The sequence below is a fragment of the Gasterosteus aculeatus genome, chromosome 11 (genome assembly GCF_964276395.1).
Source record: "Gasterosteus aculeatus chromosome 11, fGasAcu3.hap1.1, whole genome shotgun sequence".
Lineage (NCBI taxonomy): Eukaryota > Metazoa > Chordata > Actinopteri > Perciformes > Gasterosteidae > Gasterosteus > Gasterosteus aculeatus.
This window is the reverse complement of record NC_135699.1, coordinates 11,337,790-11,356,901: the sequence shown is the minus strand read 5'-3', so window position 1 is coordinate 11,356,901 and position 19,112 is coordinate 11,337,790. Positions and strand designations below refer to the sequence as shown.

General features: G+C 43.4%; 2 protein-coding genes across 4 annotated transcripts; one reads left to right on the top strand and one right to left on the bottom strand.

Annotated features, from left to right (window-relative positions):
• The first annotated feature begins 325 nt into the window (after positions 1-325).
• LOC120827648 (cytochrome P450 2K1) lies at positions 326-5,343 on the top strand. The gene is made up of 5 exons (XM_078084734.1): positions 326-506; positions 2,373-2,440; positions 4,561-4,749; positions 4,796-4,937; positions 5,015-5,343. The coding sequence occupies exons 1-5, from the start codon at positions 326-328 to the stop codon at positions 5,224-5,226; spliced, it is 792 nt and encodes a 263-aa protein (XP_077940860.1). The 3' UTR covers positions 5,227-5,343.
• Positions 5,344-14,802: 9,459 nt separating this feature from the next.
• On the bottom strand, positions 14,803-18,705 carry LOC120827634 (cytochrome P450 2K1). Of its 3 annotated transcripts, none has more exons than XM_040190699.2 (9): positions 18,352-18,705; positions 17,883-18,051; positions 17,032-17,187; positions 16,793-16,953; positions 16,464-16,643; positions 16,148-16,289; positions 15,790-15,974; positions 15,579-15,720; positions 14,803-15,501 (listed from the first exon to the last, which is right to left on the bottom strand). In XM_040190699.2, exons 1-9 carry the CDS (start codon positions 18,541-18,543, stop codon positions 15,299-15,301), a joined length of 1,530 nt encoding a protein of 509 aa, XP_040046633.2. In that variant the 5' UTR covers positions 18,544-18,705; the 3' UTR covers positions 14,803-15,298. The 3 variants fall into 3 exon arrangements, with proteins under 3 accessions (XP_040046633.2, XP_040046632.2, XP_077939891.1); XM_078083765.1 differs by having other exon boundaries at positions 15,171-15,501; positions 17,032-17,210; positions 17,921-18,051; positions 18,352-18,679; XM_040190698.2 differs by having other exon boundaries at positions 16,793-17,187; positions 18,352-18,679.
• Positions 18,706-19,112: the final 407 nt, after the last annotated feature.

Here is a 19,112-nt window from a genome sequence, read left to right as displayed (position 1 = left end):
TTTATCCAGATGACACATACAGTGCATTTCATTTAATGATACAATGTTAAAATCACACAGCTCACAATCTACAGACATAATGGTTGATTTTTTTTCCACCGGTCGTGGTGTTTCAAATGTTATTGGCCTCGAAAGAGTGTGTGCAAAGAATGCAGCTGGGACAATATTCTCCTTCTGGGGGGGGGGATATTAGGCACTCTTTTAGTGGCAGGAATAAAAAAGCAGCACCCTTTAGGAAATAAGAAATAATGGTTTGAATTAGTCATCATTCAACGTGCTCCCATTTTTTCACCGATTTAAATATTCAACTAATATTTCACAAAAAATGTTTGTACTCAATTTTACTTTAGGAAATGGAATCATTTTTGCCAACGGGGAAGCATGGAAAGAAATGAGGCGTTTTGCTCTGAGCAACCTGAGACACTTTGGGATGGGCAAAAAAGCAGCAGAGGATAAAATCATTGAGGAGATTCAGTATCTGATAGAAGTGTTTGAAAGACATGAAGGTAAATTGCATCCTTTTATTTCATTATGGTTTTATAAAAAAAAAAAAAATCATCATTCATTTTTCTGTTTTATAGGTCAACCCTTCAGTACTGCACAGTGAATGAAGTATGCAGTATCCAACATCATCTGTTCGTCTATGGCAGCAGATTTGAATACAGTGATAAAGAATTTGAACTCATGGTACACTGAAAAAAAAAATCTGTAAAATATACGGTAAATTACTGTCAGCTGTGGTTGCCAGAGGTTTACCATAAAAAATAAAGTGACGCCGTATAAGACATTAAGGTATGTTTTTTTGCACCCGTAAAATTCCCAGGTGAGAACCGCTTTGTTTACAGTAAATAATCATTAAAAAAAACGGACACACTGTAAAAAGAAATCTGTGAAATATACGGTAAATTACTGGCAGCTGTGGTGTGACGGAGCGTCCGTCACTAGCTGCATACGCAGCGCACACACACACACACACACACACACACCAAGCGTATACCGTATAAGACATTACGGTACGTTTTTTGCACCTGTAAAATTCACAGTTGTGAACCGTTTTGTTTAGGGAAAACCACTACTAGAAAAACGGATACACCGTAAAAGGAAATGCGTGAAATTTACGGTAACTTACAGTTTTGTTGCCGGCAACTGTATTTGCCGGAATTCCATTGCAAAAAAATAAGGTATAATGTATTACAATTGGTTCGCATATATTTCAGTCAACATCAGGAAATACTAAATAAAGCTTATTGTAAATCAAGATCCAGGAAGTGGAGTGGTTCGGGACCTTGTGCTTGGGGACTTGTAGCCTCAGGTGTTCACTGCGGATTGGGATCATCCTCTCTGTAGCCCAAAAACAGAAACAAAGGCAAAGTTAGATTGATGCACTGCTTGAGCAGAGACACCTTCACTGCCTTCTTGTGTTTAACTGCGCTTTAATGACTTCAAAGAAACCAACACTGAATATAATTCCGCTTTATAGTGAATCAGTGTTGAATGTTAAAAGAGGACCCTTTTTAGCACAAAGGCATCAACCTGGCAAAAAACAGGACAAGGTGAACAAAGACAGCGCCTAATAGCCAAATGGCATGAATACGTAGTTACCACTCTGACGACAGAACGATCTGGCGCTGAATGGTAGTGTTGTTACCTCCGATCCTCCTGCTTCGAAGCTTGTGTCGAAATATGAACCAGTGCAGGGTGAAGCAAATGTATCGGTGCTTGGTTCGTTCGCTGCTGATCACGTCCTCAGTGACGTCTGAAGCTTCGTTCCGGCGCACAGTAACGTGACCGCTTCGAATTGATTCAAATGGGCACAAAACCGGGTTGGGGCTTGTCTGTTTGATACAGTCAAAGTCGGTGTTGTAGCAGTAGTAGCAAAGATCAAATTTACAATGGAACCTGTGGCAAAGAGAGGTCGCTCCGAGATGTGGGAGCACTTCAATTTGATTTCCTCTAACAAGGTTTGTAATAGGCAGGCCAAGTCTGTCATTTGTATTGTGTAATTATGGATGTTTATTTTTATTTGGGTTTTGTAGTCAAACTATGTGCCTTTTTATTTTATTCGTGAAAAATGTGCTTTTGTAAATTCTGTTGTCAGGTCCAATGTTTGGTTTGCCATCAGCAATTGGCCTATAAAATAACACCTCATCCATGCTGAGGCACTTTCGTGCCAAGCATGAGGCTGGTCAAGCTGCAGCAAGCATCCATGGTGGGTACAATTCCTCTAATTCAGTAGGTCCCTTCTACATGTAATCTTAATGTTATAAATATATAATATATGTTCATACATTCATTTTATTCCAACATTTACTCATTAAAAAGTATTATTATAATATAATAATATTATGTATCCATGGCCTGTTGTATTGTAGGTGATAGGAAGGCCAAGATTGACGAGGCACTGGTGAACATGATTGTCAAGGATTCGCAGCCCTTCAAGGTATGATATTTATTTGCCACATACATTGAGGTATTTGTGTAAAACCCATAGTAACATTTATTTTGCTGTTTAGGTTGTGGAAGATCAAGGCCTTAGGGCCTTGGTGTCTCTTTTGGACCCCACCTGTCCTTCCTTCAAGGCAGACCTTGAAATCTATGGTGGAGGCCAAGTATCACAAGGAGAAGCAGAAGGCCAAAGAAAAGGTCCAGAAGGCTACTACTGTGGCTTTGACCTCTGATATGTAGACATCCATCCACATGGACTCGTACCTGGCCTTCACTTGCCATTTTGTGGATGAAGAGGACAGGTTGGCTACTGTTTTGCCTGCAGTTGCCAAGTTTGGGGAGCGGCACACGGCTTCAAATATTGCCTCTGTGAAAGGGTCCATAATGGAGGAATGGGGAATCCCCAAATCCAAAGTTATGCGCCTAACAACAGATGGGGCCTCTAACATGACCTTGTGTAGTACCATGATGGAGATCAGGCACAGCAACTGCATTGCACATGCATTGAATTTAGTTGTAAAGAAATCAATGAAATTAACACCTGGTCTGGAGGAGGTCCGCACTAAGGCGAGGGATATTGCCACACAGAACCAGCACTGTGGCTAGAGAGCGCCTTCTCTGTCTTCAGAAGCAAATGCGTGCTCCATGTGCAAAACTCATTCAAGAGGTGGAAACGAGATGGAACAGCACCCTGGACATGCTGCAAAGGCTGTATGAGCAGAGAGCCAGTGGGTGCAGCCTTGGCCTATCTGCAAACAGATCTTTCACCACTTACCTCAAACCAGTACGCCAGTATTGGTCAGTGCATTGCACTTTTGGCCCCGGTCAAAGAAGCAACAGTCGAGCTTTCTGCAGAGAAGCACGTGTATGGTTCAAAAATAGTACCCTTGGTCAAGATGTTGCGGCACACAATTGCAGCAAAACAAAGGCAGTTGACGGATGACACGGCCAGAATTTTGGGAAAGCATTTACTAGGCCTAATGCAAGATCTATTTGTGTTGTCACGTAATCTTTTGTGCATTCCTGCCTCATCCGTGCCGTGTGAGCGCGTTTTTTCTAAAGCAGGGCAAATAGTTTCTACAAAAAGAAACCGACTCAACCTCAATACTGTGGAGAAAATTGTGTTCCTCAATAAAAATCAATAATAATTTCATGCCCCATCTCGTGTCCACAAGCACCTCAATATGTCATAACAAACCTGTCCAAAAGCACAATCACTTCCCACATTCCAGATTCAAACAATTCACATAAGTCCTCATGACTGCCATGAACTGCACATGCAGTAGGAAGCACTTGCTGGTATTTTAAATTATATTGCTTACATACTAATTGATATATATATATATATATATATATATATATATATAATATATAATATATATGACATATGAATATGACATTTTCTTAACATTTCTGAAGGTTTCTTCAATCACTCATGAATTCATAAAACATCCTCATGTAACATCGGTCAATAGCTGGAAGGTGACAAATGGTTGGAGTGCCTTCATAAAAAAGAAAATTCCAACCGATCACCCCCCCATTCATTAGTAAGGATTTAGGGGTTACATATTTCTACTACAACATAGAGAACCTGGTGTCAACTGTTGGCAACCTCTTTGCGGCTGGTACTGATACGACAGGAAACAACACTGGGATGGGTTCTCTTGCTCGTGGCCAAATATCCACAAATTCAAGGTAAGTGATATGTTTAGACCTGCTGCATGCCGATAAGATCCAACTGTCAGACTTAAGTTAGTAGTTGAAGTATGAGCTTTTAAAAAGGTCAGTCTTTTATTTTCACATGTTCCATAGTTTAGTTGAAGTTGTACTTCAAGGCAGACTCAGGAATCAGGATTCATTACATTACAGGTCATTTAGCAGACGCTTTTATTCAAAGCGACTTACATTACACTTTAAACCCATGGCTTTTTCACATTTTTGCCCAGGGAGCAATTAGGGGTCAGGTGTCTTGCTCAGGGACATTTCGACATGGAACACGGGGCAGGCTGGAATCGAACCACCAATCTTGTGCTTCCCAGCACACCTTCTCTAACCCCTGCGCCACGACAACCCCGATTCATATTGAACCTCATATTGAACCAACATGATTTAAATCCAGACCAGGTCCAGGAGGAGCTGAACAGGGTGGTGGGAAGCCGTCAGGTCCGAGTAGAGGGCAGGAGGAACCTGCCCTACACTGATGCTGTCATCCATGAGACACAGAGACTGGCCAACGTTGTCCCCCTCTCCCTTCCTCACAAAACCAGCCAAGATGTCACCTTCCAGGGCTTCTTCATCAAAGAGGTGAGTCGCCAAATAGTTGCATGTTGCTGATTGATTCTGTTCACAGGGGACCACTGTGTTTCCTCTTCTTACTTCTGTCCATCATGATGAGAGTGAATGGGAGAGCCCAAACTCTTTTAACCCTTCCCACTTCCTGGATACGGAGGGTAAATTCATCAGGAGAGACTCCTTCATGCCCTTTTCTGCAGGTCAGCAAGCTCAGCTAAGGATTTTTACCAATACCAATTTATGCTTTTCAGATTGTCTAAAGCCTGTTCTCTCACAGGTAGCAGGGCGTGTCCTGGAGAAAGTCTGGCCAGGATGGAGCTGTTCCTCTTCTTCACTCACCTCCTCCAGCGCTTCCGTTTCACTCCTCCACCTGGAGTTAAAGAGGATGATCTGGATCTGACTCCAATTGTGGGCTTCAACCTCACCCCTTCACCTCATGAGCTGTGTGCCGTCAGTCGTGAGGGAATTCAAAATGAGAAGATAATTTAATAACTAGGATAAAAATTCCTTATACAGCTGCACAAATCAAGCTGTTATAAAAGCTGTATTCTATTTTAGTTCATTAGGCAAAACAATGTGTTTTAAAATAAGTCACCCCAGGAAAAAGATTGTTATTGATTCATTTTATATATATATATATATATATATACACACACATATATTATATCTATAATCTATTGACTTTATTTCCATGCTCTGCAAGAACACTGATTTTGATTGGCTGGGGAGCCTTTAGTGGTTAGGTGTCTTGCTCAGGGACACTTCGACATGGAACATGGGGCAGCCTGGACTCAAACCACCAACCTTGTGCTTTCCAGCACACCTATAACCCCTGCGCCACGACAACCCCCAAATATATTAGTCTTTAAGGTCCTTTGGTTAAAGTTGCACGTTTTTGTTTTATCTTTGAAGATGCCTATGAGCAAAGACTATAAAATTGAGATATTATCAGAAGTAAATAAAGAATGCTTTAAAGTATTTTTTTAGGGGTGTGTGTTTGTGAACTTGAGTTTATATGGAAGATCCAGAGCAAAATAAAAATGGCATTTGTGATAGTTGAAAGACATGCTCTGGGGATCAGGTTAATTGGGGACTTTAAATTACCGGTAGATGTGTGAATGGATGTATGTCTCTGTGTTAGCCCTGCGATTGGCTGGCGACCAATCCAGGATGTACCCTGTCTATCGCCCGAAGTTGGCTGGGATGGACTCCAGCCCCCCCGCAACCCTGTGTGCAGGACAAGCGGTTTGACAATGGATGGATGGATGGATTTGTGATAGTGTACATGATTACGATAAACAAAAGTGGCAGTGAGGCTCTATATGCCTTTCATAGAGTGCTGAGGCAAACAAAGGCTTAGAGTGAACAGCATGTGGTGAGAGATAAACGTTTGACTTGTTGTAGCGTCGGCCTGAGAGCTGACAAATGAACCCTTTCTCACAACGGCAGGAGAAGCAGCACCTACAAAGGCCTGGGGCGCGGCCTCAGCGTCAAGCGCCATCCGAAAAAGGAGAACGCCGGCAATGGGGGCAGAAAAGATTAAAGGTGCAAAATATGTGGAGCAGGTACTCTGCAAAACGTTGACTTGTTGCTAGACAACAGAACCATGCCAGCAGAAAGAGCTTTGACAATTAAGCAGAATTATTCTATGTTACTGTTTAATAAAACCCCATAAGACATTCGAGAGCTTCCTCATCACGTTTATTCCTCACCACAAGCTGTTCACTCCAATTGAATTCTAAAAGAACAAAAACTCTGAAGTCCTGTCTGCCGGGAGACATCGCATCCATCCACATACCAAAAGAATACAAGAATACAAATTACTTGAATATAGACAACTTAAAGTGGTAAACCGGTATTGGGACAGATGTGATGGGACGTCAACATGTGGTTGGATCAATGGGAGTTGGGACTCCCTGGCAGCCTGCTGGAGTTTAATCACACCAGACGTTGAATCTCCCCTGTGACAAGTTATTGTCTATTGAGCAGAGGGGAAAAGAGTACTCAAAATTTGTACCCAAGTACAAGTACTGTCACATTGCTCAAATTGTACTCATTTACAAGTAAAAGTACTAGTGTGTTAATACTTTAGTAAAAGTACTCTTCTTAAAAACTACTAGCACAAATTACTTTGAAAACCGATGGATGTACAGCTCATGAAGTGAAGGGGTGAGGGTGAAGCCCACTGTCAAGTTTAGTGTGTTTTTTTGGATTGAACCACGGCTCTGCCAAAACTTGAAGAGCTTTCTCTCCGGTGGACGCAAAGGACAACTCGAGAACTGTTGATTTTATGATCCTTTATTTCTCTTAGGGCTGGTTTGGTGGATCAGACAAAGAACAGAGCAGGTTGATAACCTTTCAAACACAAAGCAAAACCCATGAATTAATAAAGTACACTTCGATAATCACTTTCCTAAAGTAATAATAAATGCGGCTGAATTCTCGAACCAATCGAAAATTATTCAGATAAACCGAGGATAAGTCTCCATTACTTAATTTAAATGACACATTTTACTAAGTAAAGCAAAGTATGAACAATCAATAAATCATACTGTCCTACCAGTTGCGTTTCTGGGAGATTAGGAGCTGTGGCCACAGTGTCTTTTTCCTCAGGACCGAGTGAGAGGGCCATCTGACCTCTCCACAAACATTTTATGCCATGCGCTTCCTGTTCGTACTCAGGCACTTCCTGTGGGTGGAATCTCCATTAGCCGCATCGTCGCCCCCTGCAGTCTGGGTGCGCTCCGACTGTCCGGGGTGGATATGGGCCTTGAGTGCTCTGTGCGGTTTGTGTGGTGGAAGATTTTGCACAGACAATCGTTAAGTAAGAATCAAAGGCTCTGAGTCAAGTATGTCTCTTCTCCGTTTATTTCCTTGCAAGGGAAAAAGGGTCACAACAGCTACGTGGTCAGTAGACTGTCAAGAACCTCCTTTTCTTCCCAACACATCGAGGCAGTTCTTATACCCAAATTTAGATATCGGTGGCGTCAACAGAAACCGTTAACATCTTGTTGAGTATCTACAGCCAGGGTACTGGGAACATCTTATCCATGTAAGACACGTCAGCTCTTTGACCGTATCCTTGCTCTCCCAACATGCTTAAACAAAGGTGGTCATAGACATAACAAACACTTTGTTCAATCTCTACAGCTATGACGCTGGAAACGCCCAGTCCAAGTGGGAGACATCAGTTCTTATGTCAGTGCCTTTGTGACCTAAGCACTTGGAACTAATAAACTGGTTATACAAATGAAGCATTTAAAAGGGTCACATATCATTTTCCCATTACACTTGTGACCGGAGATTGGCGCAACACCCACAACTGGAGTCAGATCCAGATCATCCTCTGTAACTCCAGGTGGAGGAGTGAAACGAAAGCGCTGAAGCAGTGTTCATTTTGTCGACGAAATCTATGATGAAAGTGTTTCGTTAACGAATCTTTTTTTCCATGACTAAGACAAGACGAAGACGTGGCGAAAACGATCTTAAAAAATAGAAACTATGACTAAATCTATTCCAACTTTCGTTAACGAGACAAGACAAGACGAACATGTTGGTGGTTGACAAAGTCACGATACTTTTTCCCCCTAAATTCGCACGCAGCTAATAGACAACAAACAGGCAAAGTACGTGGGTTATTAACGCGTCATGATGACGTCATCGACGAACCCAAAACGCCAGCGGTGCAGCGGTGGTTCTTGTGCACCGACTACGGACCGCGACCACTATTTTACGCTTCGGCGAGTTTGAATGTGGCTTCGTTAGTTTAGCTCAGCTGTCTCGGTTTAGCTGACTGTTAGCAGGCTGAAGGCTGCTTCACTGAAACATGAAGACTCGTTTAAAGACTGTCGGACCTTTCTGCTCTGTTCTCTGGCGACGGCAGGCAGCGTTTCCTCGGTGGATGAGACGCTCCGTCACAAACACGTCTAACGTAATAAACTTTGCAGGTTCTGAAGCCTCACGCATTTCAACTACAGTTCACGCGCCACATCGTGAGAAGACTCTGTTAGACCGTCTCGGCCACCGTACGTTGGTCACTAAACAACATAGAGGCGCCACACACGTGACAGGTGGCCGTGTCAAAAGCATTGCAAGTAAACCGACAAAGACAACGTGTTGCGTTTAGATCCCCGGTCCTCATGAAGTTGTGACACCTTTGCCAATTTGTTAAATTGCCTTGCAAATAAATGCTATTTGTTAAAATCTAAATCCTTTCATATGATTATTTTTCACATGTCATTTATATTAGCTCACAAACACTTCAACCATTTGTTCTTGGCCCGGCTCCTCCGTCACATTTTACAACCCATTGTGGCCCGCGAGTCAAAACATTTGTTGACCCCTGCTATAGACCTGTCCTAGGAGGGACATCTAATGGACCACCAACCACTGCAAGCTAGACTATTATGCAGTTTTAGACAAGTTGTAGATTAAATGTGACTAAAACTAATTACATTTTAGTAATTTGTTTTCGTCGACGAAAACTAGACCAAAACTAAGAATTAAAATGACTAAACGTGACTAAACGAATATGCATTTTTCGTCTGAAGAATGAGACTAAGACTAAATCTGTGACTGAGACTAAGACTGTGTGCATCTCTTCTACAAGGCCACCAGACATCCAGCGACCTGAAATCGGACTAAGTATCTCTTTCTTTAAACCAAGCTAGTCTGCTGAATTTGTTGTTGATTCTAGTGTCTTAAGTTAATTTGATTGCTGATTTGCTTTAGTTTTTGTCATCTCACGGCCAGTTCTCTTTGTTTGAAATTATCTTGGTTACTAGTTTGCTCAAGCTCTTTCAGTCTTTTACTGCCAGTTTGTGTTCTAGATTCTACTATTAAGTTAACTGCCAGTGTGCCCTCCTAACTCTGCTAGGTTTTAACCTGATCTAAGTCTGTTTTTGCCTTGTTTTCTGAAGCAAATAAGACTTGTATCCTTAAACTCTCATTTTGTCAAAACACCACATGGTGATTGTTCACTGATTAGGGTGTCAAGCTATTGGTGCTTTGCATTTTGAGGAGTTTCTGTCGAGGCCAATCGACCTTTTGTCTCCTAAACGACGGGGGAGCGGTCAGCGCAGCCGCAGCCGACTTCCACTAACGAGGGAGTATTAGAAAGACTACTAGAAATCGTGGGAAGCGTTAGCTTAAGCGTTAGCTTATCCTCGCAGCACGAAGACGAGCAGAACAAAGACCAGGGAGTCTTTCGTGGTGTCTTCGGGGCGGCTGAATACGGCGCCTTCTGCTATTCTTAATAATGTGTTTGACCCCTTTACCCGTGCCTGTTCGAATCTCTTCCCGCAGATACTACAGGCATCGGGCTAGATCTGCTCTCTATCGCAACCTCTCCTCTCTCACCTATCCCACCCGCTCCACACATGTCCAGCACCTCGTCACAGGAGGTCTCTGGAACTGCCAGTCAGCGACTCGCAAGGCTGACTTCATCTCCGGCTTTGCTATCCAGCGGTCACTCGACTTCCTCGCTCTCACCGAGACCTGGATCACACCTGAGAACACATCCACCCCAGCCGCTCTCTCCTCCGCCTTCTCCTTCAGCCACACTCCCAGGCCCACTGGTAGGGGTGGTGGCACAGGTCTACTCATTTCACCCAAATGGAGCTTTTCTCTCTTCCCTCTACCACCATCCACCCCATTGTCCTTTGAATTCCATGCTGTAACAATCACTCACCCGGTACAATTAACCATCATTGTCCTCGACCGTCCGCCAGGCTCCTTAGGTCATTTCTTGGAAGAACTGGACATTCTCCTGTCTAATTTCCCCAAAAATGGACCTCCGCTCATCCTCCTGGGTGACTTCAACATCCAGACAGAGAAGTCATCTGACCTCTTACACCTACTTTCTTCCTTCGCTCTGTCACTCAGTCCCTCTCCTCCTACTCACAAAGCCGGCAATCACCTTGACTACATCTTTACAAGAAACTGCTCTACCACTAACCTCTCTGTAACTCCACTTCATGTGTCTGATCACTTCTTCATCTCTTACTCCCTTCCACTCTCTATAACTAACAAACCTCCCTCATTGACTAACTCTATACCGGCTCGTCGCAATATTCGCTCCCTCTCTCCCTCCTCGCTGGCATCCTCTGTTCTATCAGCCCTCCCTTCAACTGATTCCTTCTCACTCTTGCATCCGAACGCTGCTGCAGAGACTCTCCTCTCAACTCTTTCCTCCTCTCTAGACTCTCTCTGCCCTCTTACGACACGACGGACTGGCAAATCCCCTCCGGCTCCGTGGCTGTGAGAGCCGCCATGCGAGCGTCGGAAAGGAGATGGCGTAAACATAATCGACCTGACGACCTGCTTGAATTTCAATCTCTCCTCTCCTCATTTTCTGCTTCTATCTCTGCTGACAAAAGCTCTTTCTACCAATCCAAAATCGAATCCTCATTCTCTAACCCCATAAAACTCTTCTCGATCTTCTCCGATCTTCTCCGATCTCCTCGAACCCCTTACCCCTCCTCCCCCATCCACCCTTCTTCCGGGAGACTTTGTCAATAACTTCAACAAGAAAATAGCTGACATACGCTCCTCCTTCTCAAACCCACCTCCTACTTCTCGCGTCCCACCGACCTCACCTCTTTCGCACTCACTTTCCTCTTTCACCGCCCTCTCTCCTAACCAAATTCTTACCCTAGTAACCTCTGCCCGTCCGACCACCTGCCCTCTTGACCCCATTCCATCACATCTTCTACAATCTATCGCACCTGACCTTCTTCCGTTCCTCACCTGTCTCATCAACAACGCTCTGTTATCTGGCTGTTTTCCCAATTCTCTGAAGGAGGCAAGAGTCAACCCTCTCCTGAAGAAACCCACCCTCAACCCATCTGAAGAAAACAACTACAGACCGGTCTCTCTCCTTTTTGTCCAAAACCCTTGAACGTGCTATCTTTAATCAACTCTCCTCTTATCTCCACTGTAACAACCTCCTTGACCCCCACCAGTCAGGTTTCAAGGCAGGCCACTCCACAGAGACTGCTCTCCTTGCTGTCTCAGAGCAACTCCACACTGCTAGAGCCGCCTCTCTCTCCTCTGTCCTCATCCTTCTGGACCTCTCTGCTGCATTTGACACGGTCAACCACCAGATCCTTTCTTTCTTTTTTTTATTTCCTCCCTTCAGGAACTTGGTGTAACAGGCTCTGCTCTCTCCCTTCTCTCGTGCTACCTCGACGGCCGCACCTACCGGGTAACCTGGCGAGGATCTGTGTCGGAACCTTGTCCTCTTACTACTGGAGTTCCTCAGGGTTCCGTGCTGGGTTCCCTCCTGTTTTCGCTTTACACTAACTCTCTTGGCGCTGTCATTCGCTTGCATGGCTTCTCTTGCCGATGACACCCAACTAATTCTCTCCTTCCCTCACTCGGACACCCAGGTGGCGGCTCGGATCTCTGCCTGTCTAACTGACATCTCCCAGTGGATGTCCGCCCACCATCTGAAAATCAACCCCGACAAGACTGAACTACTTCTCTTTCCCGGAAAAGATTCGCTTACACATGACCTGACAGTGAACTTTGGGAACTCCGTGCTAACGCCTACTTTGACCGCTAAGAACCTCGGCGTCACACTCAACAGCCAACTCTCCCTGACTCCCAACATCACCGCGACAACGCGATCCTGTAGATACACGCTCTACAACATCAGGAGAATACGTCCCCTTCTCACTCAGAAGGCAGCGTCCGCTAAATGACATGTTTTGTAATGTAATGTAATGTAATGAAGTAGAGGTAGAGCTCCATCCTGGCCAGACTTTCTCCAGGACACGCCCTGCGTCCTGTGAGGGAACAGGCTTTAGTCAAGTCAAGTCATTTTATTTTGTATAGCCCATTATCGCAAATTACAAATTTGCCTCAGAGGGCTTTACAGTCTGTACACATACAACATCCTCTGCCCCGAAACCCACCATCGGCACAGGGAAAACTCCCCAAAAAATGAAAAAACCCTTACAAGAGGGAAAAAAGGGAAGAAACCTTAGGGAGAACGTCAGAGGAGGGATCCCACTCCCGGGATGGACAGACTACAATGGATGCCATGTGTACAGAATGAACAATGTATAATACATACAATTCCTATGACAGAAATGATAGTAATGAAGTAGTTGTGAGTAGTAAGCCAGGCGCACAGCAGGACCACTGCAGGGGCAACCACCATCAGATAGAACCACAATCCACAGAAGCCTGTGGGGAGGGAGAGCACAGAGATTTTAGGAGAGGGTAATGTCGGTTTATGAGTAAAGTAATATGATTAATATCTAAAATAATGATGATGATGATGGCAGCAGCAGGCGTCAGCATGGCCACGGTAGGTGTCAGGACCAGGGTCCCGAAGGAACCACGATCTACGGAGACCTGATAGGGAAGAAAGCACAAAAAAACTCCTGGAAAGAAGCTGAATTAGTCATGTGCATTAATAAAACTTGAATTATGGTAGAACGAGAGCGTGAGAGAGGAGCTCGGTGTGTCCTAAGAAGTCCCCCGGCAGTCTAAGCCTATAGCAGCTTAACTAAGGGCTGGTCCGGACTAACCTGAGCCAGCCCTAACTATAGGCAGAATCAAAGAGGAACGTTTTAAGTTTTACTTTAAAAGAGCTGACCGAATCTCTGGCCCTGGCTCTGGCCCCCAGCCTACTTTTTAAAACCATAGGAGCAACAAGTAACCCAGCATCTATGGAGCGCAGTTGCCTTGTAGGGCAATACGGTGATACAAGCTCTTGAAGATACAACGGTGCCTCACCAGCAAGTGCCTTGTAGGTGAGGAGAAGTACCTTAAAATCTATTCTTGATTTAACAGGGAGCCAGTGCAGAGAAGTTAATACAGGAGTGATATGATCCCTTTTCTTAGTTCTTGTTAATACACGTGCTGCAGCATTCTGAATCAACTGGAGAGGCTTAAGAGATTTACAAGAGCAGCCTGATAACAAAGAATTACAGTAGTCCAGTCTGGAAGTGACAAACGCATGAACTAATTTTTCTGCATCACTTTGAGACAGGAAGTTCCTGATTTTTGATATGTTACGTAGATGAAAATAGGCAGTCCTTGAAGTCTTCTTTATATGCGAGTTGAAGGTCATATCCTGGTCGAAGAGAACTCCCAGATACCTGACGGTGCTGCTGGGTACCAGAGCAATTCCATCCATACAAACTGTATCACGTGACAGCTGGCTTCGAAGGCGCTGGGCCTATCAGGATAACTTCCGTTTTTTCTGAGTTTAGCATCAGGAAGTTGCCGGTCATCCAAGTTTTGATGTCTCCAGGACATTCTTGAAGTCTTAACTTACTGGTCCGTCTCTTCTGGCTTGATCGACAGATACAGTTGAGTATCGTCTGCATAACAATGGAAGTTTATGCGGTGTTTCCTGATAAGATCGCCCAAAGGAAGCATATAGAGGGTAAATAAGATCGGTCGAAGTACAGAACCTTGTGGGACTCCGTGACCAACATTGGTGGTCTTTCCACAGCAAAGATTCACCGTTTACAAGCACAAACTGGGATCGGTCCGATAGGTAGGATTTAAACCAGCTGAGTGCAGTTCCTTTGATACCAATTAAATGTTCTAGTCTCTGCAACAGGATACAATGGTCTATGGTATCAAATGCGGCACTGAGGTCCAGCAAGACAAGAAAAGAGATGAGTCCTTGGTCCGATGCAAGTAAAAGATCATTCGTAATTTTCACCAGTGCTGTTTCTGTACTGTGATGCACTCGAAATCCTGACTGGAAATCCTCGAACAAAGCATTGTCTTGTAGAAAGTCACATAATTGATTTGCGACGGATTTCTCAAGGATCTTAGAGAGGAAGGGAAGATTAGAGATAGGTCTGTAGTTAGCCAACACCTCTGGAGCAAGAGTAGGTTTCTTAAGAAGAGGTTTAATTACAGCTACCTTGAAGGACTGTGGTACATGTCCTGTCAACAAAGACAGATTCATAATATCCAATAAGGATGTGCTAGGCAATCTGAAAAGTATATTATCACGCTAGAATTGGAGACAGTTGTAGTACAACTTGTGGCAGGTTCGTCTAATGGGGGGGTCTCGGAATGACGAGCACGCAGCAGTTGGGTCCATTATGTATAATTTTATTCAGTCGTTTACGACAAATACAACACGATCGGCTCCGGCTTCCTCATCCGCTCAACACTCTCTCGCCGTCACCGTATCTCTCCTACTTACAAGCAGGACAAACACACCCCTTGATTAAACCCGCCTGGGGCCAATTATGCCTCCCCCTGGCACCGTTCCCCGAACCACTCCCTTCTCTGTCCCCTCTGCAGCTGAGCAAAACCACGCCCGCCAACACACAACTACTTAGTTGTTTTCCCTCATCAGCGCTGAATGGAGCCCCAGCAGCCAATCAGAATCTGTGTTCTTGCAGAGCACGGTAAATATAATAGTTAATACATTAATAAACATAACAATAACAATCTTTTTCCTGGGGTGACTTCTTTCAAATACATTGATATTTTGCCTTATGAATCAAAGTAGAATACAGCTTTTACAACAGTTTGATTTGTGCACCTGTAGCATTGTTATCCCATTTACTTATTAAATAATCTACTCATTTTGAATTCCCTCACGACTGACGGCACACAGCTCATGAGGTGAAGGGGTGAGGGTGAAGCCCACAACTGGAGTCAGATCCAGATCATCCTCTTTAACTCCAGGTGGAGGAGTGAAACGAAAGAGCTGGAGGAGGGAAGTGAAGAAGAGGAACAACTCCATCCTGGCCAGACTTTCTCCAGGACACGCCCTGCGTCCTGTGAGAGAACAGGCTTTAGACAATCTGAAAAGCATAAATTGGTATTGGTAAAAATCCTTAGCTGAGCTTCCTGACCTGCAGAAAAGGGCATGAAGGCGTCTCTCCTGATGAATTTACCCTCCGTATCCAAGAAGTGGGAAGGGTTAAAAGAGTTTGGGCTTTCCCATTCACTCTCATCATGATGGACAGAAGTAAGAAGAGGAAACACAGTGGTCCCCTGTGAACAGAATCAATCAGCAACATGCAACATTTGGGACCATGTTGTGTATTCTATTTGGCAACTCACCCCTTTGATGAAGAAGCCCTGAAAGGTGACGTCTTGGCTGGTTTTGTGAGGAATGGCAAGGGGAACAACGTTTGCCAGTCTCTGTGTCTCATGGATGACAGCATCAGTGTACGGCAGGTTCCTCCTGTCCTCTACTCGGACCTGACGGCTTCCCACCACCCTGCTCAGCTCCTCCTGGACTTGGTCTGGATTTGAATCATGTTGGTTCAATACGAGTCTGCCTCAATGTACAATTTCAACTAAGCTATGAAACATGTAAGAAAAAAAACAACTTCTGAAAACTCATACTTAAACACTAAAAGTACTAAAAATCTTAAACTACTAAATCGTATGCAGAAGGTCTAAACATATCACTTACATTGAATTCGAGGATATTTGGCCATGAGCAACAGTCCCCATCTCAGCGTACTTGATGTCGTATCAGTACCACCCGAAAAGAGGTTGCCAACAGTTGACACCAGGTTCTCTATGTTGTAGTAAGAGTCTGTGATCCCTGAATCCTTATTCATGAATAGAGGGGTTTATAAAATCAGTTTTCTTTTTATAAGGAGCACCAATCATCTGTCACTTTCCAACCGTTGTCACATGAGGATGTTTTTAATGAATTCAAGAGTGATTAAAGAAACTTTAAAAAACGTTTTAATAAATTGTAAAGTTACTTATGGTTTTAATACCTCCAGTTTCTTTTTCTGTGCTAAAAACGAGTCCACAAATCCTCTGCACATCTCAACATTAAAGGTTTCTTGTAAATGTCCGATCAGTTGTTTTATACGTTTATGGTTTTCAAAAACATTCCTCTTGAGACGCATCCTGTTGCTCGCCCAATGAAATATCCCCGGGTACATGTCGAACAACTGTTGGAATTGAAAAGAGAATAACACGTTCAGTATGTTATTTGTTGTCTATATATCATGTCAGTGGGGATTCCCATGAGTCTGTAATTCATATCATAACCTACGAAAGGTACATCTCAAAGTTTATTTAATTAAAGAAAAAGTGGTACCAGTACTGAAGGAGAACCTGCAAGCTGAATGTTTTCATTTGCTCGGTCTACCATGAGTTTAAAATCTTTATCTCTGTATTCAAATCTGCTGCCATAGACAATTGAACAGATGATGTTGGAGACTGCATAGTTCATTGGCTGGCCAGTACTGAAGGGTTGACCTATAAACAAAAAATGAATGATGAAAAAACAATATGGAATCCTTTCTAAGACATAATGCAATAAAGGAGACGAGTTACCTTCATGTCTTTCAAACACTTCTATCAGATACTGAATCTCCTCAATGATTTTATCCTCTGCTGCTTTTCTTCCCATCCCAAAGTCTTTCAGGTTGCTCAGAGCAAAACGCCTCATTTCTTTCCAAGATTCCCCGTTGGCAAAAAAGATTCCTTTTCCTAAAGTAAAATCATGTAAACATTTCTTGTGAAATATCATTTGAATATTTTAAATTGTGTTAAAATATCATCCAAAAAATGGCCGCACGTTGAATGAATTATTTCTTTTAGTGATCTTTACTTTGCACAAAGAGCACAAAAGAAAAATGCAGCTATTCAGATCACGTGAATAAAGTTTTTTTTCTACCGTGGAACAAAGCATGTGTTCATCTTTCCTCCTGGGCCTCCTGCACCTGTGTCAAAAAGCCTGTTTACGTCTCTCAATCCATCGTCAGCCTGAATGACTCGAGGCTCCTAAAGGGGGCTGCTTCGTTATTCTTGCCACTAAAAGAGTGCCTAATATCCCCCCAGCAAGTTCTTTACACACACACACACACACACACACACACACACACACACACACACACACACACACACACACACACACACACACACACACACACACACACACACACACACACACACACACACACACACACACACACAAACCTCCAAGGCCAATCACACCCTGCAACAGTATCAACTCATTTTAAACTACATAACATTTGCATTACAGCGCATTTGAAACACCCCCAACCGTAATAAAATCAACTATTATGTCTATAGATTATATCATTAAATGAAATGCACTGTATGTATCATCTGGATAAACCTATTCTGTGAGTGGTTTTGACTCAACTATGCAATATACTTACTATATGAATCGCTTAACATCAAGTCATTGCCAAATTGAGGGATTCGTCTCTCTCCAAACTCCACAGCATGGTTGACCAGTGCCTGCTTCACGGTCTTGTATCCAGCCAGAACCACCACTTTCTGGGGTCCAAGATGCACTGTGAACACGGATCCATATTTCTTGGAAAGCTATGACACACAAGAAGCAGTATTCATTACAGCTTTGAAAAAGGATAGCGTATTTAAATCACAGAACATTTCTCAAAATTCCAATCCTGGACAAAGAAGACAGAAACACCTCATAGGATCAGTTCTAAGAGCACTTATTTCAATTCTGCTTTTTAAATTTCATACACTAATATCTTGTGTTAAAGCAATAACATGTATTATAAATTGCAAAGAAGCATACAAATATCATTTGATTGAAACACACGTGTGCCACCTGTCATTCAAATCTCCTATCATCTTGCTCACAAACACATTCCTCACATCAACAAGAGAGCGGTCCAGTCTCTTGAGATCCATCTGAAGCAAGTTACCAAGCAGGGGAAGAGGTTGAGGTCCAGGAGGCTCCCTCCTCTTGTCTTTGGAGCGGAAAAACAAGGACACAAGAATGCACATGAGGACCAGCATCAGAGCTACTGTAACGTAGGACAGGAAAAGATCTTCCAACATCAACATATTGTAACTTTTGGAACGCAGTCCTCCCAAGAAACCTTTCAGCTGAACAGCTTTGTGAAAAGTATGCTAGCAGGATGAATATCTAATAGTTGCAGGCAGATCTTTCTCAATATGCGTTCTTGTGTGGACTTTTGTTCTCGTGGGCTTGTGAAACGTTATCAGCCGCAGTCAGAGTACTGTTCCAATTCTAAAGTCCGCATCTGTCCTAAAACGGTCATAAGATCCGGATGTGACTCAACAACAACAGAGGAAAATAAACACAACTGTAAGTCAAAGTTCATAAAGTTTACAAATATATAATTTTTAAGTAACGGAATGTAATGTTAGGACTTTTTCAGATGAGAAGTTATTTAAGCAACATTTTTGCAGTCTGTTTGTCAACATTCAGCCTTGGTAACAATCTGCTCCGTGGATGTTGATGTGACGTGTAGTTAACAGTCAGCCTCATCTCAGCCCGCAGAGGGGAGCCTGTTTTCGGCAAGTCTTTCGTGAAATGCTCCGCTGGTCTCCGTACCGGTTATACATAATATATGACTATACTACAACTAGGCTGTGTGTTTATAACCTTT

What these genes read in the sequence shown, in the direction of transcription:
- LOC120827648 (XM_078084734.1), top strand. Translation starts at nt 326, where the DNA reads ATGTTTGTACTCAATTTTACTTTAGGAAATGGAATCATTTTTGCCAAC. An exon ending in AGTGTTTGAAAGACATGAAG is followed by an intron (nt 507 to 2,372) that starts GTAAATTGCATC and finishes GTTGTATTGTAG; the next exon opens with GTGATAGGAAGGCCAAGATT. An exon ending in AGGGCTTCTTCATCAAAGAG is followed by an intron (nt 4,750 to 4,795) that starts GTGAGTCGCCAA and finishes TTCTGTTCACAG; the next exon opens with GGGACCACTGTGTTTCCTCT.
- LOC120827634 (XM_040190698.2), bottom strand. Translation starts at nt 18,543, where the DNA reads ATGTTGATGTTGGAAGATCTTTTCCTGTCCTACGTTACAGTAGCTCTG. An exon ending in CACAGAAAAAGAAACTGGAG is followed by an intron (nt 16,290 to 16,463) that starts GTATTAAAACCA and finishes TTCATGAATAAG; the next exon opens with GATTCAGGGATCACAGACTC. An exon ending in CTTCATGCCCTTTTCTGCAG is followed by an intron (nt 15,502 to 15,578) that starts GTCAGGAAGCTC and finishes GTTCTCTCACAG; the next exon opens with GACGCAGGGCGTGTCCTGGA.